The following is a 26,417-nucleotide window of genomic DNA, read 5'->3' as shown; positions in this document are numbered from 1 at the left end:
AGGTTCAGCCTGAGCATCCAGCTCTGGAAGGAAATTAGGCACTGTTTCCCTTCAGCAGCTCCTGTGCTTCTGAATGGGAAGCATTTGCTCTTAATTTGATCTTTAAACTCTTCTTCCCCTTGGAGGAACTTCACTCACAAATGAGTAGAGAGCTATTTTGGAATCTGCTCTAATGTAGTGTTAAATAAGATGTTGGTGAAGAAAATACCAAACAGATTTTCAGTGATCGTAAAGTATATTTGACTCTAGAAAATGCTTGTAGCTCAAATTGTGAATGCCTGAAGTAAGGATGGATTGCCTGTAGATGTGATGTTTGATACCAGTCATGTTTTTTATGGTACTTAGAAGCAGTTCCACCTTGGGAAGTAATGATGCTCAGTGTGAAAGTGCTCCAATCTTTCATTTGCCTTCTTTACTGCTACCATAAATGGCCATATTGTAAAAACATGTGTTGACTGTGTGTGGTGTTTGGTTGTGTAGCACCTCAGCTGAATGCTTCTTGCAGTTTCTTGATGTGGTTCATCGTAGATGTGGCTTTTTGAAATGTGAAAGTAGGTGTTTGCACATAAAACTAGTTTGTGGCATGAAGTAGATCTTAACATTAGAACAGGTCTCCCAATATGCATCTTGAGTGTGCTGTGTCTTTGGGTTTTAATGGAATGAGAATGGTCCCTTACACCATATATTTGGCTTTTTTGCTTTAGTTATAAGAGCATGTGGTTTGGGGTTGGTTATATTCTCTACTGGGGTAGAGCAAGTCTTGCTTTTAAGAGATAAATGCTCTAAAAGTGAAAAAGCCAGGATTAACATCCAACAGGGTAGGTCCTTCATCTCAAAAAGTCATGTGAAATACTCATCTAACAATCACAGAATCAGGCTGGGAAAGACCTCTGGGATCATCAGGTCCAACCTTTGACTGATCACCACTGTGTTACCTAGACCATGGCACAAAGTGCCTCATCCAGACTTGTCTTAAGCATTCTTAACATTAACATCAATGCCATAGATATTAATTAATGTTAGTTATCTCTGTATTTTTCTATTCTGTGAATTATTATTTGAATTATCAAAGTGTCTGTGATAATTCAAAGTGAAAAATAAACTCCCTCTGAGATTTCTGCATGTTTCCCTTCCCTGTGAGTGGGGTGATGCTGACTAAGAGTGCTACTACACCTGCAGGTGCATAGGCAAAGGGGAAGAAACACTGTGGTTGGTTATGGTACAACCAAATGTTTTGCTGGTAAATAAGGGTTTTTTTAGATTGAAATCGTTGCTTGCTTAAATAGGTAGACTGACTACTGAGGGCAAAAGCATTTTTAATAAAATTTGAGGACATAAATGTGTTTCTATTTGACAGTGTTTTGACTTCAAAAGTCTGAAGTTGCTGAGGCTGAAAAATTCTGGCACTGCTTAAGAGCATTTTAATTGTGCTTTCTTGGGCTTTAGGATCTCTTCCTTTTCCCTGTTGATCTGCTAACAAGCTAATTTAGCAAGACAGTGCTTATAAGCAGTTCTGTGCTATGAAATTGTACTCTGGTCAGGATCAGCAATGGTAGAACTACTCAGTAGTTTCTTGTTCCCAGAATTTGACTGTGTGCACATTTCCCTATATGTGAGTATTGGCCGCATTTGTGCTTTTAAAGTCTTGACTAACTGGGAGGATAATGCTACTCAAGAACTTGCCTCTGTCAAGCTCCCTAGTGAATATTCCAATTGTGAATTATTTGGCTTTGTGACTGCCATGCTGCTGGGGTGGGCCTGTGTATGGTACTTGCTTGGTGGAACAAAAGGATGGCCATCCATGCATCTTCTTCCAGGAGAGCATCTCCCCTTTGCTTGTTCTGTGATTGTGATGTTGATGGAACTTCATGCACACCATAAAACAACTCAGGAAAAATAGGTACTGCCCCGTTTGATACTCTCCAGCTGAGTATAAGCGAATTTGGATTCTGAAGGAGGTGTGGAGACAATGTTAGGGTTGCATGTGAGCTTCATGTGTCACTCTGCAAATGTGCTGATTTAGAAGTGCTCTCACTGTGTGACCTTGTGCCACTGAGGTGCAGGGTCTGGAGGTACTGCAGGACAACATGTTTGGGTTGACTTGTGGGACACTGATGCAAACATGGAGTGGAGCCATAAATTCTGTCTTCACAACCATGAATCTTGGTGGTTTGGGCTTACTTGTAGTTTTTATTTATAGTTAGGATAAAATTTTCTCTTTCACCTCTTGTGTTTCTTCTAAGAACTCTTGCTTGTCTGCCTGTAATGTAGAAGTTCCAGTAGACATGGCTTTGCTTCTGAAAAGTCAGAAATGAAGTGCTACATAGCCAGTTGTAAACAATCCCCATGTGCTGTACTGTGCCTTAGGCACTCGATGAGAAATCCGGGCTGAGTTATGCTGTTGTCAGATGGGAAGGAGTAATAACCTTTGATCTTGAAATCTGCTGCTGCTGGTAGTGAGAGAGACTGTGAAGACATCCTTCAGGGACATTAAGATTAAACTTCTCTCCAAGCACTGATTAGGCTGGAAAGGAAAGCATTGTAATCCCCTGGTATCTGTGGTGGAAAATACTCTGTATTGCTTTTCTTCAAAGTGATTTGTCCAGCTGAAACTTTGTTTCAGTTACAGCAGTCCACACTGCTGGCTCTTGCTCCCCAAGTATTTGATTTGTATGCTTTTGTTCTTCCAGAAACCTGGAGTTTTGAGGACAGTGATATTCATTTGAACAATTACTTCTGCAGCAGTAGTGTCCACATCTGTGAGCCTGGCCTCTGTTTAATATGCTTGTGCTTTGACGGGCATCACGCCTCATCGTGACCTCAGGTCAGCCTGCATCACTGAAATCTCTCTGCTCACATGGGCCAGGATTTCTCCATCCAAAGATGGAGTGACTTACCACGTTGCTTTGCTAAGTTCAGTTTACAATGGCTAAGTCTGGGTTCTTTTTCTTCCTATCTGTCAGAATTGGACCTGTGGAACACTGTGCCCAAGCAGTGGGACAAGACAAAGGTTTTATCTTTCCTGTGTGCCAGGAAGATCTGAGCACACTGTCCCTAGCATGAAAAGGCTTACATAGCCTGCCCTGCCTTGGAAGAGATCTCCTTCCTTCCTTTTCACTCCCACAATTAGGCGGGTTAACCTGACACCTTAGCTTAGAGCCACAATTAAAAAAATACTCTTAATCTTGTTGTTGTTTGGCTCTAAATCCCAAGCTGAGGTTATGAGTGCTTCTCCTTGATGTGTCTGGGTTAAAAATCAGGTGCTGAAACATGAATCTCTTGAAAAAGTTCATTTGGCAGAGGGGACATGAAGGTTATGGAGACTTTTACTGATTTGGGAGTGAGTGAAGTGCTTTGTTCTGCTTCTTGGTCCCTGTGGGAGCCCATGTGCTGGCCTGGCTCAGAGTGGCCAAATCTGCAAGTACGGATCACATGGGAAAAAACACCTATTGACCAGTGCAAATTCTCCTTTCTGAGGTTTTGCTGCTTAGTCACAAACTTCTGAGAAATGGTTTCAGGTGGAGGGAAGCATGTTTTCATCTCAGAATATAGTGTGGTTGATGACTGATATAGATGTGCCAAAAAAAAAAACCTTGGGTACTCCCGACTGCTGAGCTACTGAGCCTGCAGCATGGGACCAATGGGCCTTGGGTAAATCAGCCTGGCTTGGTGTGGCTTTCGTGCCCATCACTGTGGTGTATGAAAAACTTTAGAAATTGATGTGTTAAAAGTTTGTGTTTAGAACATTATTGCTGTAGGAGTTTCTACCGTGAATTTCTTGTTGATGGCTTGCCACCTGCAGGCTGTTCAGACACCCTTTTTCTAAAGGTAAGTTACCTAGTGTGTTTCTGTTTTCATTAAATTTTGCAGCACAATTTACTGTTATAATGTATGCACCATGCAGCCTCTGATGCTGTCACTGCTGAATGATTAACACACTTTGAAGGAGTCCATTATTTCAAGGGTAGGCAACCAATTATTTCATTATCATTTGAAACTGTCATGCTGCAGGATAACTGCTATGTGTTTTACTGAGTTGGGTGAGGATGTGGGGGGAAGGCTAGTAATTATTAGCCTTGCTAATGAAAATAGATGGCTAAATAACACTTACACAGCTGTAATTTCAGCATTCCTGACACTTCTGGTTATGACACTTTCCAAACTTAAAGATAGTAATTGTCTGTAGTCTGCAAAATTAGTCTAGACAGTCTAATCTAAGGCCAAAAGGTTGGAGTTGAATAAATATGTGATGTGGGCAAATAAAGCTATTAGAGCTGTGCTTATCTTCTTGGAGCAATAATTCTTATTAGATAGAAGTGCTATAAAATAGCTTTTTCCTGAATAATTAGCTTTTAATGATCAGCCAACAAATCCTTGAAAAATAAAGCACTCCAGACTTTGCTAATGAAACTGAGTGTTATTATGTTGGATATTGCCCAAGCTGGTGTTCAAAAATTCCAGGGAATTTACTGGGAATAGAAAAAATCCTACAGGACAGGAACTAGTGTGTTGCTATCAATGTGTGCAATGATCTGGCAGCGTAAATAAAATGTGTCACTGGGTCTGAAATAGTCATTTCAATGTTTCTGTTTCCCAGCAGAACAAGTAGTATGATCAAAATTTCTGGAAACTTTCATTCTTTGGGTTCAGTCCCTGTTAGGCATTTTTATATTTGAGCAAATTGTGTATTAATAAAGTAGTTGGATCAAAAGGCGTCTCTTGGTGATATTATGTGAACTTTATTAAGGTGCCTGGGCATATAAATGTGGTTGCATGGCTAGTATTTATTTGGATGAGGAATTTTTATCATTTTTATGTGGCAATTTGAACTTTCTGATCTCTCGATCATCCTGAAAGGCAGCAGGGAATTGTAGTGGAATGTCAGGACTGGGGATGATAAAACCTCCCTTTTTCACTAAGAAGTTGCTATAGTTTAATTGTAGAATGAAATACTAGCCTATAAATATTTAATCCTAGCTTGACTCATTCTAGAAACCTGTAGGCTCTGGGTTTAGTGGGCTAATCAACCTGATTATATCTCCATGTTAAACAAATGTTTTAGGAGGAAGAATGTGGAAAATTTGCCTTCCTCATGCTTTCTACCTGACTCTTTCTGATGAACATGTCAGAATAAGAAAGGTGTGAACTTCAAGAACTTTTCATCTTAGCTTGCTGTAGAGTCCCAAGGATCAAACATTTTCAGGTACTTAAAATATGAAACACACATTAGAGTTGCTGGAATGCAACTTTGTTTTACTGGCTTGTTGGGCTAGAAAATCTTCTTACATAAATTAATTTAATTAATGTAATTGTCTGGCTCCAAGTGTCCATAACCTAAGCTAGACAATCTGAAAAGTCCAAGTTCATCAGGGTTATGAAGTGGCTTCTTCGTTAATAGACTGGAAATGCCCTAAGCATGGGTCTCCTTGGAGCCACTAAGCTGAAGTCTGTTGCTGACTGTGGTAGAGTTATGTCTAAGTTACAGGAGTGAAGAGAGATTGTAATTGACTCCAAATCTTCTCCAGTTACCATACTTAGTTTATAAACCAAAATCTCTTCATTACACTGTATATCCTGAGGTGTTCTGCTTATTTCTAATAATGTGTATGAGAAAAAGTGTTCTATGTATTTTTCTCACCAGGGGATTTTTGGAGCAACCTTACTTTTTCTCTTACAGCTGTAGCCCCCATTGTCTGGTTATGCACAGTCCTAAAATCAGATACGTAGTTTAAAAAAAACCCCACTTTTCTTCTTGAGAAAAAACTTGTATGAGCTGCTAGTTTGAAAACTATCTAAACATGATAAAACTTTATGGATGAAAAGATAGTGTGTCATGAATGCTTTAAACATTTCTTGAATTATGAGTGGGTAAGATGAGGAAGATGAAGTACCTGGTGTGTTCATGGTTCCTGCACATATTTACTGTGAGGCAAAAACAAAATGAAATTAAATCAAGATTCAAATAAGCTTGCAGTATAGAATATGCTTTACAGTCAGGCATGTTTCAACTTGAGAAATTGCAGGGCTGCCTTCAAAGAATTCTGTAGGTGCTTACTGGCATTAAAGGACATTAACTGAAGGCATTACAAAGAAGTCTTCTCAGACAGTGAAAGTGCACCTTCTCTGGTCTTGAGCAATGGGAACTGCACCACTAAGAAGTACTCAGCAGGCCAAAGTTCAGTGCCCATATTGCCTAAAGCAGGTCTCTGAGTTAGTGTGCGTGGTGTTCGGTGTGGTTTGATTTTGAGATATTTGAGAATCATAAATTGGAGGGAAATGTTCACAGGCTGATGAGCTGTTAATACCAAGTTGCTGTCTTGTGGTGAGAACTGTAAGCTGGGGACTGAAAGGAGACCTAAGGACAGTGCAGATTCAGTTTGAGTTTAAAAGGTGAAAGCTTTTAAAAAGTATCAATCTGCTGTTTTTTGAAGGAAGCTAATATTGAAAAGATGTTCAAGTGATGTGCAAAATACATATGAAGAGAAAACCCACTCTCATCAGTATTCATGTTGTGTTCATGTAGCCAGCCTCCATAATTTGAATCATAGAATCTTTTAGATTGGAAAAGGCATTTAAGATCATCAAGTTGAGACTGTACTGGCATCTGATGGTGTGTTTAAGCTTGGCAGTGTTTTAGCAAAAGGGCATGTAACTTTTCAGAAGAATAGTTTTAATGATTATTCTTGAAACCTCTATGATTTGAACATGCACTGAAAGGTTGTCTTAGTCAAGGTGGCAAACACACTTTCTTTTCCCCAAACAAATCTACTGTATCTGGGTTTATTTTTTTTTTGTCCACTGGGTCTTGTAATGCATCTGTTTAGCAGTTACATTCTCCAGATTCCTACCTGTAAATTCAAGCTATTTTCCCCGCCATCTCCTAGGTGCCAGGTTGAGGGAGGAAAAAAAGGGTGGGGTTGGAGAAAGAAAAGCTGCTTTAAGCAACAGTTAAGGGAAGTGCAAAAATTAGCAGAGAGTTTTTTAGGCATGTTGAAATGTGTAAGAGCTGATGGATGTTCCCTATCAGTGCACAAAAGTCAGTTTGATTTCAGTCTTTCATATTCCTGAGTTTTGGTCCACTATGTGAACGCAGATGCTCCAGAACCAGCCCGGCTTTTAAATCTGTCACACAAGTCAGTCCTGCTTAACTGGGGATGAAGTCTGAAATTTCCTAAAGTACAGCTATCTGGAGAAATTCCATTGGAAATGAGTGTGTTTATGGATACAAAATCCAAGTGTTCATTTAGGAAATGCAAAAATTAAAGGTGCATAGACAGATTTATGTGTTAACATTCAAACTGAAGACACTTTACCTTGCACACCCTTTCCCCTTTTCTCCCTGATCCTCGCTCATCTTTCCCCACACCTGTGAGGGATGCAGAACCAGTTTTGTTGTTAGGTATTCTGGTTAAGGAGCAGAGCAAAGCCCACATAGAAGAGAGCCATGTTATATTTAGCTATGTACATTAAAAATTCCCATGCACTGAACACAGTTTTCTTTTTCTGATGCGCTGATCAGTGTCCATGGAAGGAGAAGGACAAAAGAGTATGTGGCTATGTAGTACCACTCACACTTTGAGTGTTTCAGGCTAAGCACAGCTTTTGATAAACCTTGCATTGCATAAAAAAATTAAGATGACTTATCTCTACTTAACTAAGTCAGGTGTTTATTCCTATATCCTCCTATCTTTTCTGTCTCTGAGTTGTATGTTGGCAGGGGAGTAATCTCATGGATGTACTCTAAGGCTGCCGTGGCTTATGCAACAACTTTGCGTTTTCCTTTATGATTTTCTTCCTTGGTAGAGCCATTAATGTTTGATTAAGCATGTACTTAATCATAAAGTTTGGTACTATATATACACTTGTGTTGCTGTTTTTTCAGGAGCAAGTACAAATTTTTAACTTGCGTATGGATTTCCAGAGAGCTTAGCTTGTACATGTCTCATGTCATCTTTCTTTCACTGTAACTTCCTTCAGCATAATCCTCTTCTCTCTTTGTGCCTCAGTTTTTCTCTGTTCATTAAATGAAGTGTTTCACATCACTGGGTAATGGCAGTAATTGAAGTTACAAATTACATCTGTTTCCCTGGACAGCTATAACAATGCTGACAGTACTCAGTAGGGCAGTGGGAAGTAGTGCAAGTTGAGGGAAGCATCACTGATTACTTTCAAGCACTATCTTTTAATTTATATTTCTTGGAAGAAAGGAATGGGTGCTCTTACTGTTTGTTATAATTAAAAGAAAGAACCTCTTCAAGATTTGTAGGAATATTGGATGATTGGATGATGCCACGCTTACCTTTCTGTAGTATGAGGCAGTGTTCTAATCATTGTTTCTTTAGTCTGCTTTTTATCAGGATAATTCTAGACCTTTGATCTCCTCCCAACATTCAACACCAAAATACTTGCCCTCATTCTGTAAAATGTGAATGTTTGTTTATGCCAGCAAAGCATGCTGAAAGCAGTCCTGAACATTTGTGTTTGAAATGGTGCTGGGTTGCTGTGGGTACCTCCTGCAGTCTTTTCTGGTACTGGTTTGGGCACTGCACAAAACCTTTGCAGAGGTGGCACTTCCTGTCATCAACCCCAACAAATTCCACCTCCTGCTTTTCCAGCACCAACCAATTAAACCTGGCTGGAAATACTGGGTCCTGGTGAGCCACCTGCTCTTGGGGAGGTGTGTGTTTGCTATTGGAACAAGCTTGTCAGAGGCTCTCTGGTTAGTGGTGTGCTTTTACTTTGTTTGGATTTTTCTGTGACCCAAATGCTTGGGGCTCTGCAAAATGCTAAATTTGTATGTTTTGCTCTGTTTCTTTATTCTGGAATGCAGTCTGGGTCTATGTTTGCTTCTAGAAGTCAGGGTTTTTTTAGTGCATGTTTTCCTTGTTTTCTAGCCAGCCAACTCGTACTCTAAAGAAATGACTTCTCCTTTGTGCTGTGAAAGGAGGTTCTTTTAATCCCTTGAGATGCTGAGCTCCTGAGCTGCTGCTTTGCCTGAGTTCCCCTTCTGCTGGGCAGGTTAGCTCTGGACCAGGACAGCATAGTACTTGGGCAAGGTGACAGGTTACTGTCACCCATCCTCTGGGAACTTGGCTGTGGTGACACAGAAGCTGTCCGCTTGCTCCTCCAGAGACAGGAACATGGGTTAGAACTCCTAGGAATGGTCTCTCATCTCCTTTGCAACCTGGAGGAGGGCACAGTGTGTCGCTGGTTTCACTTTAGAACAGACTTGGTTGCTCTGCCACTCTCAGGTAGAAGAGTTGAAGGCAGAGGCTGTAAGATTAAATGGGTGGGAAAACAATGGAAGTTGCAAACGGAGTTATGCAGTCAGTCATTCAGATGTTAATTCATGGTCTGGGAAGGCTTTTATGGTGTAGCCAAGTACCTCAAACAGAAAGCTGTCCACTTATGGCCCTACTAACTGGCCACGGCACCGGAGCTCTGGTCTTAATCTGTGGCACTGATTTCGTCAACGGCTTGGAAGGGATGCTAGAAATACTCATTTAAATGAAGAGAACTTAGGTTTCTGTCATTTTCTGGGTTAAATATTTCTGGTGTGATCATTGTGGTGTGTGTTAGGGCTGTAGCTGGTACTGCTGTTTGTTGTGTGCCATGGTGAAGATCTGGCAGTGCAGCAGATGAAGAGGGATGAACATTGGTTGAGTGGGTCAAGAGCAGGCATGCTCTTGGTGAAGTTCAGGGGAAATGAGGTAAAACCGAGAGAAGAGAGGCTAGTGTGCAAGGCAGGCAAAGGAGAGACTGCCAGAAGAAATACTGTGCCGAGGAGCAAAGCACAGGAGTGTCCTGGGGTCTTATATTTCAGGTATGTGGGAGTGTATTCAAGTCTGAAGCTTTGGTGTTGGTGGATGCTACGCATGTTTGTTTTAAGTACTAGCATAAAAAATTATAGCTAGAGAGGATTTTTGGGCTGTTTGCAATGCTCAAATTGCAAATGCTTATTTAAATCCAGAGCTGGTCTGTAACTGTAGCTGGAGGGTGGAAACCCTTCTATTTCTTGCCTTTACTGGGTTTGAACCAAAATCTTAAAACATGTGGAAAAAATTTAAATAAGCACCCAGTGGCTCTTTGAAACACTATGTGTATGTTTAGTAAATACAGATGGAGATTATAGAGACAGTAAAGATGAATATGTATTTTGGCATGTACCTCTCCTTTAACTTTTTCACGGTGCTGTGCTCTCACTATGCTGGGCTGTCTTTCATTGCATGGCCTTTGAGCTTGGTGTAATGAGAAAGGGAAGAATGTTATGCAGCCAGCCTCTGGACTGCAGCTTAGAGCAGCTTCCTGTCAACAACATCTACTTCTCTCCCACCCGAAATCATAGAACTGTAGAAAAAGTCTCCTGGCTTTGCAGTTTGTGGGCTGTTGATCACGTTATGAAGGGTAAATGTGAAAAGCTGCTTAAGAGCTGTGAATTGGCACTGGGGCTTTCCATCAAAGGTGTCTTTACTTAGTCATTTTTATTTATTTATGGAGTGGGACTCCATTGTAAGCTAATGGAGGAATTTCTCTATGTGTTTTAAAGGCAATATATAAATGGAGGAAGATTATAAACTTAAGAGCAGATTTTCATGTGTTCTCCTTACCAAAAGACTTGAATGATTGAAAAATGGTTTAGGGATTGCTATTGCCTAAAACAAGGGCTGGTAAGCAGTGTTCTCTGTAGTCTCATTGTTTCCATGCACTGCCAGTAGAAACACCTGTGAAGGTCAGGAACTCATTTAATAATGCATTTTAAGGTGTCAAGTGTATATATAGGGGTTTTAGTGGTGTGTTGCCCAGCTGTAAGTGATGTACATAGTGTGGCATTGGGGATTTTTATGTTCTGAATTTTTCCCCTTTGGCAGCAGGCTTTCCCATGTCTGCTCTTGATTGCCTCAGCAGTCTTAGAAAGAGAAAACCTAGAAAACCTGTTGCATAATATTCTGGGTAAATTGAATGGTTGATGAGACTACTGGGCTCAACTTCTCATTTCCCTTCTAGGAGATGGGTGGAAAGAGTTTTGATTTTGCTGGTGATTAACGGAGTGGTGTAACAAGAGAGCATGTTCAAGTTACTATCCCCTTAGAAGAAACTTAACTGGTTCTAATTATTTCCTGCAGGCAGTGGCCAACTCCAGTGGAGCCAGCTGAGTGAGTCGTGGTCCTTTGGATTTGTCAGAGAAATTCGACTGCTCCTAGAAGAGCAGATCTGACAGCCTGGGCTGTATCAGGTCACTCCAGAGATCCATGCTGTGTGTTCCATGCCACCTCTCATTGCAGGCTCCTGCTGCAGCTTCCTGGGACTGCTGTAGCTTGGTAGTGTGGCTGCTCAGAGGTGTTAGGGTCTGCCCAGGCAGCTTTCCTAAAACACACAGCAGTAGGCAGGCCATGGGTATTCCAACGCTCTGGGATGTGCTTGCTCCTCTCATTTGTCTAGACTTGGCATCAGTTTGAAACCAGTAGGTTGTCAGTGGTTTGTGTCTGATGGAATTGTGTTCCTGTTAGGCTTTTAAGCAGTTCTGCCACAAACTCCTTGACCTCTGCCAAGTTATTTATGCTGGTGTAGAGTCTAGGGCTGGCTGGGTGCACAGGCACCTTGCCCAGATGGCATTCCGGAGCCAAGGGATGGTCTCATGGAATGCTTCAGGATGTGCTCTGCCATGCCTTGATTCTTTAAACACTGCCTGAACAGCAGCAGGAAGGTCCATTTCTGCTCAAATTGATAAATACTGTGTGCTACATCTAATTTTTGTAAATCAACCCAGACTGAATAAGGCCTGCAAGCTGTGGTTGTTGTGTTTTCTGCAGCACGTAGTCCCAGTGCAATTTGGGAGTACTCCTTCAATACCAGCAGCTGTTTCAGGCACATAAGCCTTGTCCAGGGCCTGGAGGTAAACCACATCACTAATTGCCTTGCAGATCTCTCCTGTTGTGGCTGTGACAGCAGATTTGGCACTGCAGCTCCATGGGAGGGGAAGAAAATATATGTAAGAGCAATTGTTACACGGGGGAGATGTGGCATCTGCTCATTCTGAGTATGACATGTGGCTGATGCTGGATCAGGACAACTTAATCTTGTTTCCCTTTTTGAGAGAGGAACCATGCTCCAGGTCTCTGTACCTAGTCTTGCACTTTTGCTCTGTGTTTATAGTTGGGGGTTTTTTTTTGTTTTTTTTTTAATTAAAAAAATAAATTAAAATGGGTGGAGGCAATCACAGAAATGCCCTGCAGATTACAGAACATGCTGTAGTTGTTGGCCCATGGACAGATAATGAGGAAAATAAGAATAATTTGTATGAGATCATTATGGCTTTTTTTTCCTGAACTCTCTTAGTGAAAAAAAGATTGCCTTTGTTGGATATAAAGTTGCTGGTTTAGGTGTTCTACTAACACTGATTCATGAGAATAAAATAAAGCTATTCCAGATTCTCTCTCTTAAGTAAAAGCTGCTACCCTTTACCGTTTTGTAGATATAAAGGTTCAGACAGTAACTTTGAATGCTGCAGGATGAAGGAATGAAAGCTGAAGCTGGAGATGGATAGGGAGTGATTTCAGTGTGCAGGCTTTATCTTCCATGGTTTAGTCACCTAATGCTTTTTATAAATACCACTTTGTTTCCTTAATGAAACATAGGAATTAAATTCCCTTCCTTGTCATCATCCCTTTGAAGTGAGATTCTGTAAATAATTTTGTTTATACATCTGTATGTTCACGTAAGTTTCTAATCCATCTTTCAAGGTTTGTTAAAGGCCACAGAAGAATTGAGACCTTATTTTATAGTTCATGTAAATTCATTCCTCAAAGTCTCTTCTTAAGCTCCTGGATAGCACATTTTGAGTCATGGATACAGGCTAAAGAAAAGATGAGAACAGTTTTGAAGGCTGAATTTTTTCCTCTTTAAATCTTGAAGGAAAGCAAGGTAAAGGGATGTAGTTGAAAGAGCTTCTTGTTCTGAGGTGAGTGTTCTGCTGCCTATAGATAGGCACTTCGGCTGTGTGTTGCATTTGGCATCCCGTGCCTGTTGGTTTACTGGAATTTTTGTAGTGGTAGGGGTTTTGTTTGGGGTTTTTTTGTCTGTTTTGGTTGGTGTGGGTGGGGTTGTGGGTGGGATTGAAGCAGGGAGGCTGTTCAGCCTGCCTGCCATTGATGCAGAACAGCTGAGACTGCTGTGTAGGTGTATCCTGAGAGGACTCTGATGTCTACTTAAAATGCAAAGGAGCTGTTCAGGGTCTCTGCTCTGGGGGGCAGCAGTTTTTTAGTGTGGTGACAAATTTAAAGGAACAGATCTACAGCAACCTGTACAAACTCCTCCTGCAGCCAACTGTGTGATGGTTGTGGTCTATGAGCCCAGGTTATATATAGCATACACAGCTGGTTGAGTGTGCTGCAGCCAGTGATGTGTTTCTCCCAGGAAGGCAGATGCAGCTCAGTCCATGAGCTCTGCTGGGGAGCCCCTGGCCGTGCTGCCAAGCCAGGAGCCTGGCATGGACGTGTCCCAGTTTCTGGGGTCAGCTGGGTGCAGTCAGAACAGCATCCTGCAGGATGCCCTCCTGAGCAGCTCCTAACCTGAACTGCACAAGGACAAATACAGCCACAGAAGTTACCTGCAAAGAGCAGCGTTTACTGTGTTCTGCACTGACAGTGATGTGTCTGGAGAAGGTTAGTGGGCTAGTGCTCTGATTTCAGTTCTTCCTTACCCTCCCTTTTTTTTGTTAAGTTTGTGTGATGGGAAAGGTACTTCAAGAAAGCCCCCTTCTTTTCTTTTTTTTTTTTCCTTTTTATTTCCTAGGAGCCAATATGTAGTTTCAAATAATTCCTAATTCCTTGCTGGTTTCCAGAACTGAATAATGTACACAGATGGTACTCCTGCCATTCTGCACAAATTGTGCACTGAGTGCCTGCTGGGAGCATGGATGGGAAGGAATTTCATCAGGGTTCAGATTTGTTATGCCAATGTGATTGCTTTAGTTTTAGGTGACCTTAACTTTACTATGACTGCATGCAAGCTAAAAACTCATCCTTTGAATTCTAAACTTGTCTTCTGATAGTGTTGTTAACCCAGTATTCAATACCAGATCACCCAGACTCTGGAGAAATGTACCAGAATGTGCTTTGCTGTGCAGTCTGGGTGATAAACAAGCAGCTTGACAGTGTCTGGTGGAGCCTTGTGCTTAGGCCATATGTGGCCCAGGCATTTCATGGCTTATTCTCCTTTCAGGAGTTGTCTTTCTGGAGGATGTGAGTGCTTAAAGTCATTACAACCAGGAGAGAAATCCTGGGACCAGGGATGCTCCAATAAACTTCATTCAGCTAACTAAATGCCACTTGTGCTGTGTGAAGGTGTTGCTAGAAATTGTTCTAAAACTGCTAGGGAATTCTAGAAACAGCTGAGAAAGTCCTGGTACTTCCTAGAAATTGTTGGCTCTGGGAATGGGAGAGGATGTCCTGTAAACTTGAGGATTTTAAAGAACTTCTAAACCCTGCCAGAAGTCCAGAGAAATTATAAGAGACCTTAGAAGCCCCTAGAAACTGAAAGTTTCTAGGGATTTCTGAGAAATCCTAGGAGTTACCAGTAATGTCTAGAAAATGTTAGAAAGTCTGTGGGAATTCTGCTAGTAATCTCTATAATTTATGAGCATTTACTAGGAATAGGGGAACCATTACTGGTTGACTTTGGATGAAGTGTCAAATGGTTGTACATGGATAAACACACTGACCTTCCTTATGCTGTCAAGTGTCCAGTGTGTGCTTGTCTAGGACACAAACTTGTTTTCTTCTCTGCAGTCCTACTTTGTTACGGATTATGACCCAACCATTGAGGACTCCTACACCAAGCAATGTGTGATAGACGACAGAGCTGCACGTTTGGACAGTAAGTAGCCCACCCACAGTACCCACAAAACTAGGATTAGGAATTTGTATTATTCCCAGGAGTTACCTGGGTGATGTGATGGCATGGAAAACACACCTCTGTGCTGCCTCTCCCAAGTGCAATATAAATGCTTTTCTTTAAAAAATTTCGGTTCTTGCGTGTTGGTGATTTCTTTAAGGATAAACCAACAACCATCATCCCCACGTATCTGAGCATTTTCCATCTGTTTCAGATGGTCAGGAATTAGCAGAAGTCCTCAAGTGTTTTGTTGTTCAGTTTGTTTGGTAGGTCTTGAATTGTTCAGCTAGTGCAAGAACTTGTTTGGAATATTAGAAAAATATCCAGTAGTACTGCAAAAAGTGGTTTCTGCTTGGCTATGATGCACAGGAGAGACTCTCACAATATATTATCAGGAATAATTTTTTTTCAGTCTATCAGAACATGAAATGTAGTAATCCATAATTTTGCTTATGTTCAGTTCTGGATACAGCAGGACAAGAAGAATTTGGAGCCATGCGTGAACAGTACATGAGGACAGGGGAGGGTTTTCTGCTCGTTTTCTCAGTCACAGATAGAGGAAGGTAAGCCTGAGGTCAACTTATTAAAACAAACAAGTTTAATTATTCTTAAATTGCACCTATGCTTAACTAAAATAATCTCAAACAAAACAGTAAGTATGTGTCACCATTAGGTTCTTCTTTCAGCACTGAAGAAGGTGAATTTTGAACCAGTCACTTTGTGAAAGTGTCTCTTTGTTTTAATAGATGACTTGAAAGCATACACAAAGAAATGGCAGCTCTGTTCAAGAAAACTTTATTACAGTCCAGAGTACCATTTTCCTGGGAGTGTCTGGTATTCAGTCAGTTCTTAGGAATATCCCTTTGCCATGTGCAGCATCAGGTAGCTGGCTTTGGGTTTCTGAGCGGGTTTAGGGTATGTGCCTGCAGAGGTTCCTTTACAGGCAGATTGAATGGGTGCAGAATGGAGATGAAACATCTTACAAGCTCATGGACAGCTATGCTTAGTGGCATACATCCCTTCACATTGCATGGGGTGTCTGGCTACCTAAATTCTTTTTAATGTGACTTTTTACTGGTGGTCATCTTGCTTTTAAATTTTAGCTAGCAAATTAGGTGTAAATGCATTCAGTCTATATCTGGAAGACTGCAAAAGGTATGTCTGTGCTGAAGGTCTTTATGTAGTGATGTAGCTTTAACAGTGTTTACTTGAAAGTGATTTATTTATTCATTCTCCACAAATCCTTGCTTAGGCCAGAATTAGCTTGTTTAGTGTACTATCCTAGAAGAAGTTTTTTGCTCTGCTCACCTTTCCTTAAACACTGCTGGAATAATTCCTTATGCTTGAACAGCATCAGTCAGTCCCTGGTATAACTTAATTGGTAAATGGAAAGCTTTTTGATGGTTTAGCCTTGCCATTTTTCTGTCCTTGATGAAACTGAACTTGCCAGCTTTGATAGCTTCCCCCAAAATTCTTAAAGTAGCTCTGGAGGTTGCCAGCTGAAATACTGATCACCAGGGTCTCTGTGCTGTAGTTTGAATATTCTAGATGGAGTAGAACTCCAGAGTCAGTGTTTGTAGAATGGACTGTGGTTGCTTGATTGTCTGCAACAGATTGTCTCGGTCCAGAGGGACCCAGGGTCACAGTCAGTGTTTTGCTCACCCTGCAGCCCCACCTCAGCCCAGTGCAGAGGACACTGCTCACTTGGGGATTTTTTTAGTTTGAGTGTTGAATGGTTCTCTAACTGGTCATGCTGTGACTCTGGAGTGCCTGCAGCTGCTGTGCTTGTGTGTCATGGCAGGGCAAGTCCCAATAGGTGACTCACCATTTCTGAACTTTTTCAGAACCTGAGAATCTGTGAATTAGTGCACTGATGCTCTACTTGTGTTCTTTCACAGCTTTGAAGAAATCTATAAGTTTCAGCGGCAGATTCTTAGAGTGAAAGATCGGGATGAATTTCCAATGATTCTTGTTGGTAATAAAGCAGATCTGGACCTCCAAAGACAGGTAATTCATAGGCTGTTAGTTACTGCTCACCTTGTTCCAGAAAACTTAGTTTTTCCCCCAAAACTAAACTTCCGGAGTGGGAACAAACAAATTTAAAAAGTCATATTCTACGAACTAATTCCAATGAAAGAAACCCCACTCAGTTTTTGTACTTGAAGAAACTTAAGAGCATGATGGCATACACCGTACATCTTGTGTCTGACTCAGTGGGGTTATGTTGAGACCAAGTCTATTCACAGAGCTTAGAGTTTTCTGTCATGACTTGATTACTCAGGCATGAACGTGTCTAATTCCTCAGTTCGGTTACTCACCACTGCCCTGTGCCAGCAGAGTCAGCCAACACTGACTCCAACAATCCTTAGTCTTCAGTGCTCTTGCTTTTACCTTTCACTGCTGTTATGTATAAATTAGTGATTATTCACTGTTTTCTCTTCAGCCACTCATCTTCTGCATAACTGACTTAAAGCTTTAACAATTGGAAGTACAGCAACACAATTTCTGTTATATTTATGCACCTTAAAGTTTTGAAACCAGTAGTTTTCAACCTTGCCTCTGGTCGTAAGTCAACTTAAAATACTTAGTTTAGAAGGAGTTAAAGGGCTTTCAAATGTTTTTTCCTTAATTGCTGTTGATGTTTAATGAATCAAACTAAGTTGAGCTGAAATGAAAATAATCTTACTATAGCAGCAGGAAAGTATGTCAGACTTGTATTTTCTTCAGCAGCCAATTTGAGAAGCTTAATATTCTCTCTTGAGACAGTAAGATGACATCTAAAGCTTGGTGGCAAACACATGATTTTCCGAGAATAAAGTAAATATTTCTAAAATTGCTGTAATTATTTTAAGAGTTTCACAAGAAAAAGCATAGCTTGAAGTGCTCAGTGAGTTAGTTTGTGCAATGTTGAATTACAGTTACAGTACAAAAAAAGTTTCTGTTGAATATGGTCGCTTGACTGTCACGGCCTCTTCATCCCAGAAGCAGTGTAGAAAGATCATGACAAAATTAAAAGCTATGCTGCCTTGAAAGAAGTTTTCACAGAAGTAGCTCACAAATTAATCTGAAGTAACTTTGAGTACTCACACATTCACAGAACAGCCTGTCCCTGAGACAGAAGCAAAACTCTTCCATTCTTCAGTTACTATCATGCCCCCATCAAAATTCCTAGATTTAACCTTGCAGGTCCTGGAACATGTATACTTTACTTCCTGCACAAGTGTTGGCATGGAAATTATGGAGGTGAAACTGAGCTATTCTACTAATTGTAATTGCTGAAGGACAAACACCCAGATGCTTTGGGAGGGAAGTATTGATGACAGCTCTCAGGATACCTGCAATTGGAGTTGGTAATCCTGTACCTCCATTTCTAGAAACAGCTGTGGACTTTGTACCCTTTCCTCCACCTTCCTAATGTAATTACACTGCCTCTGTTTCTCCCTTAAAGGCAGAGAGGTGCCTGTCCACTCTTCTGCTGGTCCCTCTGTCCTGTTCCAAGCTGCTTTTTCAGCAGAGAGATGGGCTGGAGCACATTCAAGCTCGAAACAGCTTTTTCTAAATTGCCTAACGTTGCAATTTTGCTGCTTATATCAATATATGTCTCCAAAATTTCCTTTTGCTTTTTATGGCTTTATTAATTGCCTCAATTGATTAGATGCTGATGGGCATAACTTTTTGATGCTCTCACTCACCATTTATGTACCATTTGGTGGACTTGTCACTCCCATCATAAGCTGGGGTTTAGGCAGATGTAGTTGAGAACTCTTCTGGGTTTACTTAAACAGCTACTCTTAAGTCTTCCCTGCCCCTTCCCCATCACATGGTGTGTTGCACTTGGCTTTCAGTCAGTGTGAAGGAATGGTTTAGGGATGCTGAGCTGACATAATTGGTCCCCAAAAGGGAGAGGCTCCCCTCCCTCTTGACTTCACATTCCCACTCTTTCCCAGATCTCACCTGAACCATTTTTGGAGTTGAATCACCTCTCTGTATGGGAAGGAGCAGGAATGGCTTCCTGGGACCTATGTGAGCTAAATCAGCGTGCAGAAAGATTTGGAAGGATGGACAGGGGTGGGACTGTGGCTTGGAGCAGAGCAGGGAGGAGTTGGGGTGGGGGGAAACAAGTGAGACTTTGCCTTTTGGCAGCAGCAAGCAGCGAGATGCTATCAGCTGAGTGTTAAACAGGGGCTTGTTTCTGCTCCACCATGTGAGCTCTCAGTACAGCCACCCAGTCACTGAGGGGGACCAGCTGCTTCACCTGGCTGAAAACTTGTCAACTAGTCCTGCCACCAGCTAAACTAGCTAGTCCTAAAGTGAGGAAAAACTTCAGCCTGGCAAGCAAGGTCACCCTGCTCTGGCTGCAGGTTTCTTGTACAGTCAGCTGCGATGGGAGGTGTGGGGTGAAAGCAAACAGTGCTCCCTCACCTTGGCTGGGAATGTGGGGTATCCCCAGGCTATAACTCGTGGGCAGAAGCATGATAAGGGCCAGTCCTCTGTATTTCTACACTTTGCCTGCTGATGTGTCAGGTCTGTCTGGGCGCCACCATCACTGCTGGGCCATGCTAGTGTCACGGGTATCTTGTACTTATCTGGTTCTTTCTCTCTTGTTTAATCCCAACTGTGCATTTTTCAGCTTCAGAATTAACATAACATTTTTAGAAAGTCAGGAAGCTGGGAATCAGGTTTTAGGGCAAAACTGCTTGTGCTAGGCATCTGCCCACTTTTCCAAAAGGCAGGAGGCAGACTAGTGAAACACCTGCAATCTCTGAAAGAGTTTAAGTCAAAGACAGTAATTTAGTGTGTGTTTGGACCATCAAATGATACTCAACACATCTTCCCAAAAACTGAAAGGGTTAAACATATGGAAGAGTTCTGGATGTCTTAAGGGTCTGGCCACACCTTTATCCAAGTAAATGTGTGTTGAGGTTGAGCAGAGTACTGTGGTTGTGACACCATAAATCCGAAGGTTAATGATGCATAACTAATCATCCTCGTGTGGTGGCAACTGTTTCTCAGGAAATACATGAACTGGGTTGTACAGAAGTGCACAAACAATGGTGTGATCTTGATGAATTGTTGGGGCTCACCAAAGGTGTGGCATAAATTAGTGCAGCTCTTACACACCAGAGACCAGCTCACAAGTGGTTTTGGGAGGGATGTGAAAGAGTAAGTTTGAAAAAGCAATTTGCCATGGTAAGAGCTGTATAGATAAACAGAGTTAAGCAGCTTTCTTCTGATTTTTTTTTTTTTTTTTTGTCTCTCGATATCCCCAGGTTACACTGACAAAGTAAAGTGAGTCTTTAGAGGACAAGCAAGCATTAATCTTTTGAATGTATGATAAGAAATGAAGCTGCCAGTTTCCAAACGCCCCAGTCACAAATGGGTGACTCTGAAACCAGAATTGAAGCACCACCTCTCACTACTCTTCACTAAAGTAAATGCCTGCAGCAGCCCTTCTGTTAAATGGGTTAATCCTTAGAACTAACACTGGATGTTTCTACTGTAAGATAATTCAGTAGAGCACCAGATGTTTTAATAATAACCATTAGTGATGGAGGAGTAGACTTGTCAGTGCAGGATATGTATGACTTTCTGTAGATAACTGCTAGCTTAAACTGGGTCAAGTCTGATCATTCCCCAAATGGCAGGGTTTCAAGGAAAATCCAAGTTGCAACAGGAAAGTGCTTGGGTTTCATTAAATGCTAGTTCTTGCTTTTGCATCATGACTGAACTAACACAATGACCTAGTGCTGAGATCATCTCTGCTGCCAGTTATCTTTAAAGCAAGGTTTTAAAGAGAAGTCCGTGGGGCTTAACTCTTTAACTATCACTTTCTTGTATGAAAGTGTGACAGGAACTTCTTGCAGTGGTAGATGCTGGGATTATGTCCCAGGACACCTCTGTGCCCACACACAGATTGTACCTTTTGGTTCTCCCATGTGGCTTGTCTGATTTTAGGCTTTATATAGATCAGTTGGGCATCAGAATGCAGTGAGCCAGTCTGAGTATGTGTCAGTGCTTACGACCACAGTTTGCATGTGCCAAAGCAACCTTTGACAGGAGAGTGTGGACAAACTGGAATTGGGGAATAGTGAACTACCCCTGCAGGAGAACTGGGGTACTCTTGGCAGGAGTGGGCAGTATTTGTATGCTGGGAGCGCTGTAGGGTGACCACAGAGTGGTAGAAATTAATTCCTCTCAAACTTGAGGCAACATTTAATTGTTACCTATATGATGTGTCCCTTAGTCCTGTGTAAGTGTCCAGGCAAAATGCAAGTGCAGTGTTAGCTTAGGCAGCCTTGTAGAGTTGCTTTAGGTGGAGGAAAGCATGGAAACTTCAGAAATTAATGTGTTTCTGACAGATACCAAGCAGGTTAGTGCAGAGAGAAGGACATGCGTTCACAGTATTATTGTGCAGATACTCAAATGGAAACTGTTTCAGAAGGATGTTAACTTAGGGAGGTGGGGAATAAACTTTTCTTTGTTTGACTGGCTCCCATATTCTGTAATGGTTTTCATTTGAGAAACTTTTACTAACTGTCTGAACAGCATGAATGAGGGATTTCCAGAAACAAACAGTAAAATATCCTAGAGCAAAAAGGATGAGCATTATGAGTGGTTCTCATTTGTATTCAGCCTTAAGCTCATTAAAACTGCAGAACCAACACACACATATGTACACACAGACACTACTATCAAATCTGGTTCTTAGTTCTGGCAAAATAACATCCAGTCTCATTTGAAGAAAAAGGATTTAGTTTTTATTTTGGTGGTGATGTTAAATAGGCTGTTCTGTCACACTTCCTGGAAAACCTGTCATGTTACAGGGTTGTTGTACTCAGGAAGGGACAAGAAAAATATGAAAATTCATGTTTTTATTTACAAGTATTTCTATGTTTATACTTACATTTCCCTCAGCTTTGAAGATGGAACTGGTATGTTCTGGCCTCTAATTTGCATCTCGGGCACTGCACATGTTTCTATAGTGTTTCCAAACCAAGTATTTTTTTAAACTGACTTTGAGGTCACTAAAATTGACCATAAGTAACTTGACAATATACTTGTAAGACGGACAAAATAGATTATTTTGGAATTTAACAGTTGCAGATATTCTAGTAAATACAACAAGAACTTTAGTGTATTTACAGTGTTTTAGATGCAGGATATTGTAGAAGTGTAGCTTAACTTTATTACAGTGTTAGTTTGAGTTGTACCTGTACTGTGCTTTAGGTACAATAGCGAAGAAAATCTTTAAACATAGGTTTAAGGACTGAGTTCAGTTTCTCCTCAGAATTATATTCTTTGCCAGTTATTTATTTTTGTTGAACTTCAGCCTCTCACTTTCTGGGACTGCAATGAACTCTGCAGGGATGAAGAAAAGTAAAAGCAGTTAGTTTTGCTACAACTGTTATCTCTATAACTTAATGATCTGAGGTAGAGATGCACAGAAGGTTCTGGAAGGGCTGGTGCAAACTTTAGGGGATTCTGCAGTCACTGATGTGCCAGAAAACAGCTACAAATATTTGTGCAGCCTTCATAAGCTTTGCAGTTGGAATATTTCAACATTTGAGGTCGTCATGGAGGGTTGAAGTAGAATTGTTCTAGCTAGGGGAGCAGGAGTCTTCATTATTATTCAGTTTTCAAGCAGCAGTGGAGGATTGAATGCTTCCAGTTCTCTCTCCCTATGTGCCCTGCAGTTAAAAAGCCAGCTCCAGTAGTTGATCTTGGGGTTGAGTTGGTTCTGAGGATTTCTGTTTTGGCTTTAGCTGGTGATGATAACACTGAAATGAATGCAGAGTTGCTGTGAGTGTTTGAGATCAGTAGATGCATCCTGAAATACTCCAGCTAATGGCACAGGGTGCTGGGAATATTTTGTAGAGCTTCACGAGGGTTTAATGGGAGCAGCCCTGATTTCAGCAGAACATATATGGATATAGTACCAGTGGGATGCTAAGGACAGAGGAATAAAATATGGAGATGCCATGCATGAAGGCTCTTAAACCACTGTGCAGCTGTTAAGAAACTGTTCTGCCAGCTGAAAAGTACTTCTAGATTATGCACTGTGGTGAATGCTGCCACTATTTTCTATCCTCATTTATTTCCATTTCTGTGTAGCTTCTTAACCTAATGAATATTCTCCTTTTCAAAACTTAATGTTAAAATAAACCCTCCTTCTTTTTGTTCTTGTATCAGTCCTCTACGTGCTGGTTTACTGTTTTTCTGTGAAAGCAGTGTAATCTTTGACATTTTATTCATTAGGCATTGTCTTGGCAAGATCTGCTGTACTTCCTTTTATCACTGAAAGCTGCCCTTTCCTCCCCAGCCCTGTGGGTGACCTTCCCCTTGGAGCCTTGCACCACTCAGGGTGGCCTCTGTTCTCTGACCTCACTGCTTTCCACCTCATCCAAAAATACACAGTGGTCTCCTTTGGTTTTGCCTTGTGCCTGACTTATTCCTCCTTCCTAGAATGGTCTACTGGCTTCCTGTCTTCTGCCTCATAGCTTTAAATTTTGTACCAACTTCTTGTGATGCTCATTGTTTCCTGTTCCTCTCCTTTTCCACTGTTGTCTCAAGGAGTCACTATGTAGCCAGTGTTTCTTTAGTATTTCTGGATTACCTGAAGGCCTCATGTTTTTTTAGAACTCTGGTAATCTAAGTTATGTTTAAAACTGGATGTGTTAATATTTTGCTATGTCATTAATAAATCTTTTTTAATTACTTTTATAAATATTGTTTTAATAGTAGTCTGATTATTTTTTTTTCCTCTAGGTTTAGCTGGGACAATGTGAAGATGTATTTAGTAATAATATTCATACTTCTGCCAGTAATCCAGCAGATGCTGACTGAAGCACTTGCTTTGAGGAGGAGCAAGGGACTAATGTCTGCCTGTGAAGGAAAACTTACTCTTACACAGAACTGGAGGCACCTGGAGTGAGGGGAATTTCTTGGAAAATCAGTCTTTGTCTATTGCAGAAACTTCCTTTTAAAAAAGTCTATTTCCCAGCTGTATGACATGGACAGGGTGAAAAAACTGTTGTGTGCCTAACTAACCATTATTGTTTAAGGGAGCTGGATCCTTAACATGTCCAGGCAGTGTGTACTGATGCAAACCTGCCTGCAGAACCCTTGATATTAATGACTGCTCTCTGTTACAGGTGACACAAGAGGAAGGCCAGCAGCTGGCACGGCAACTTAAAGTAGTATACATGGAAGCCTCAGCAAAAATCAGATTGAATGTAGACCAAGCTTTTCATGAACTTGTCAGAGTTATAAGGTATGCTAATTGAGATAATTCATGTCCATGTATTAATGGATAACTGCAGCCATGGTGTTGAAATGCAGTGCTAGGAAGATTCTGCCTGCTGTTCCCTCTAAGCTTTAGCCAGTGATCTCCATTATAAAACACTCAGGTGCATTAGGAAAAATGCTTACATGAATTTAATATATACCTGAAAGAATTTTGTTACCTTAATTTTTCTGGATTTTATTGATCACCTGGGCAGTAAATGTGATAAATTGCATCTGAGACTGGCCTTCTGTAAAAAATTTGGTTTCTTAAAGAAAAAAAAAAAAAAAACAACCTCAAAAGGTGAACTCAAAAACTATCACTTATTTTATAAGTAATTTCACTTCTTTTATCAGTAATTTGAGTGTAAAAAGGAAGTGCGTTCCCTATGAAAACATAAAGTGTAGAATGCAGTAGTTGTATGTATTTTACATTAAAAGTTATTCTATGAATTTAATTTGAAATGCCTATTTCCAGGAAGTTTCAGGAACAAGAGTGCCCTCCTTCACCAGAGCCAACACGGAAAGAAAAAGACAAGAAAGGCTGCCATTGTGTTATTTTCTGAGAATCCCAAGAACCAAGCTATCAACTGCCAGATCATTTTTTTCTTTACATCATTTTACATCACTTCTGGTATTGGTCTAGCCTTATATGTGCATGTCCTAAAAGTGGTCACCAGAATAGCCTTAGTCCAAGAAGCTGGCAGAATAGTTCTTGAAGAAGACTCAGTCATCCTGGGGCAGACTTCAAACCAAAACACTAAGGCTGCTTCTCTAATACCACAGTTCCTTCCTTCTGTCCCTTCAGAGCTTGCACCTTGTGGAGTTTTATTCGCAAAGGAGATGAAACAAAACTGTGTAGGACGAGGTGTTGAGGTCACGCATAAGTTGTCTCTTGTGAATTAATTTATTTTTACTTGTGACATTTCATTAGCTATTACAAAGACCTATATTGGAGTATAGAGAATACTTTTTAAAAAAGGGGTGGATTGGCTTTGTTTTTTTTTTTTTTTTTGTTTTGGTTTTTTTTTTTTTTTTTTTGTTTTGTTTTTTTGGTTTTTTTTTGTTTCTGCCCTCAGTTAAATTAGACTTGAGTATTCAGCTAGCCTTAAGAATTACCTACACTGAATTTCATTGTCAGCAAAAATTTTCATCTCTCATTTATGCTGCAGTTTTATTTCGGTGGCCAAAACATTCTACTGTATTTATTTTTTGTATCCAGAACAGCTACAGGATGATTACTACTACTATTAAGATATGGCCAAATACCTGAGCTCATTCTGGATTGAGGCATTTCAGCTTATTAAGAAATTTCACATTATGTTTGAAAATAAATTGTGTCTTCCTTTGTATTTCTGGGTAAGGGATTAAGGAAAACTAAAATTGTAGCTGTTTTTGTTTCATGTGATATAAAAACGAATTTGATCTTTCCATTGTCAGAGATGATTAAATGTTTTTGCTATATACTTTTATACATTATTTTCTTATCAAACTAGTTAACAAGTATTTTTATATGTTTGTAAGCAAATATGCTTTCACAGCATAACTTGTGTATATGTAAAGATGAGTATTTAATTCTCACAGTTCACTTTTAACTGACAAAATGTGGGATTTGCCAAACTGTGGTAAATTTCTCCTTACTTTCCCAGTTATACCCAAGAATGGCCAATTATGTGCCTGTCCAGCACACCTATGGAGTAAAATCTAGTGTTGTGTTTTAATGAATTTCAGTATCCCTTACTAAAGACTGACCATTATGTGAATTATTAAACTGTAAGACTTTTAACTGATTGTTTAGTTAAACTGTGGATGGTTGTTTAATTTTGAGTTCTGTGGATTGTGTTTAAACAATTCAAGAGTATGGTCCCTGATATTGAAATACTGAGTGGTATTGCACAGTTGTCACCTTAACTGAATGTGTCCAACAGTTCTTTGAAACTTGATTATTAAGCAAACCCTTGTATAACTTCAGGTGCTAGAATTAAAGATGATCTAACCATTTTTGGGGGGTAAGCACACTGCCTCTTTCTGAATCTCTTCCAAAACCTGCATTTTTCTGGGGATAGGGGGGAGAAGGACGTGATGGAACCTGGCTAGGGAATAGCAACACATGTCTGCAATTGCATTTCTCTCAAGCTTGGAAGTAAAGGAGCTTTAATTTCAAGAAACATTTCAACTGAAGTCATGACAGATGACAAAAGCTGATGTTTGCTTTGGCTTAAAGTGTGTAGTCAGTGGGCCAG

At 40.6% G+C, this 26,417-nt stretch overlaps 1 protein-coding gene across 1 annotated transcript in view; it reads left to right on the top strand.

The window, feature by feature from the left end:
• Positions 1 to 26,092, top strand: part of RRAS2 (RAS related 2) — a 41,414-nt gene extending 15,322 nt beyond the window's left edge. The window contains exons 2-6 of the mRNA XM_062494320.1: positions 14,787 to 14,874; positions 15,353 to 15,455; positions 16,791 to 16,899; positions 24,045 to 24,163; positions 24,653 to 26,092. Coding sequence (XP_062350304.1) covers positions 14,787 to 14,874; positions 15,353 to 15,455; positions 16,791 to 16,899; positions 24,045 to 24,163; positions 24,653 to 24,740 — 507 coding nt within the window. The 3' untranslated portion in view covers positions 24,741 to 26,092. The remainder of the gene's footprint in view (positions 1 to 14,786; positions 14,875 to 15,352; positions 15,456 to 16,790; positions 16,900 to 24,044; positions 24,164 to 24,652) is intronic.
• The last annotated feature ends 325 nt before the right edge of the window (positions 26,093 to 26,417 follow it).

The sequence above is a fragment of the Cinclus cinclus genome, chromosome 6, assembly GCF_963662255.1.
Source record: "Cinclus cinclus chromosome 6, bCinCin1.1, whole genome shotgun sequence".
Lineage (NCBI taxonomy): Eukaryota > Metazoa > Chordata > Aves > Passeriformes > Cinclidae > Cinclus > Cinclus cinclus.
This window is presented reverse-complemented; position numbering and strand designations above follow the sequence as displayed.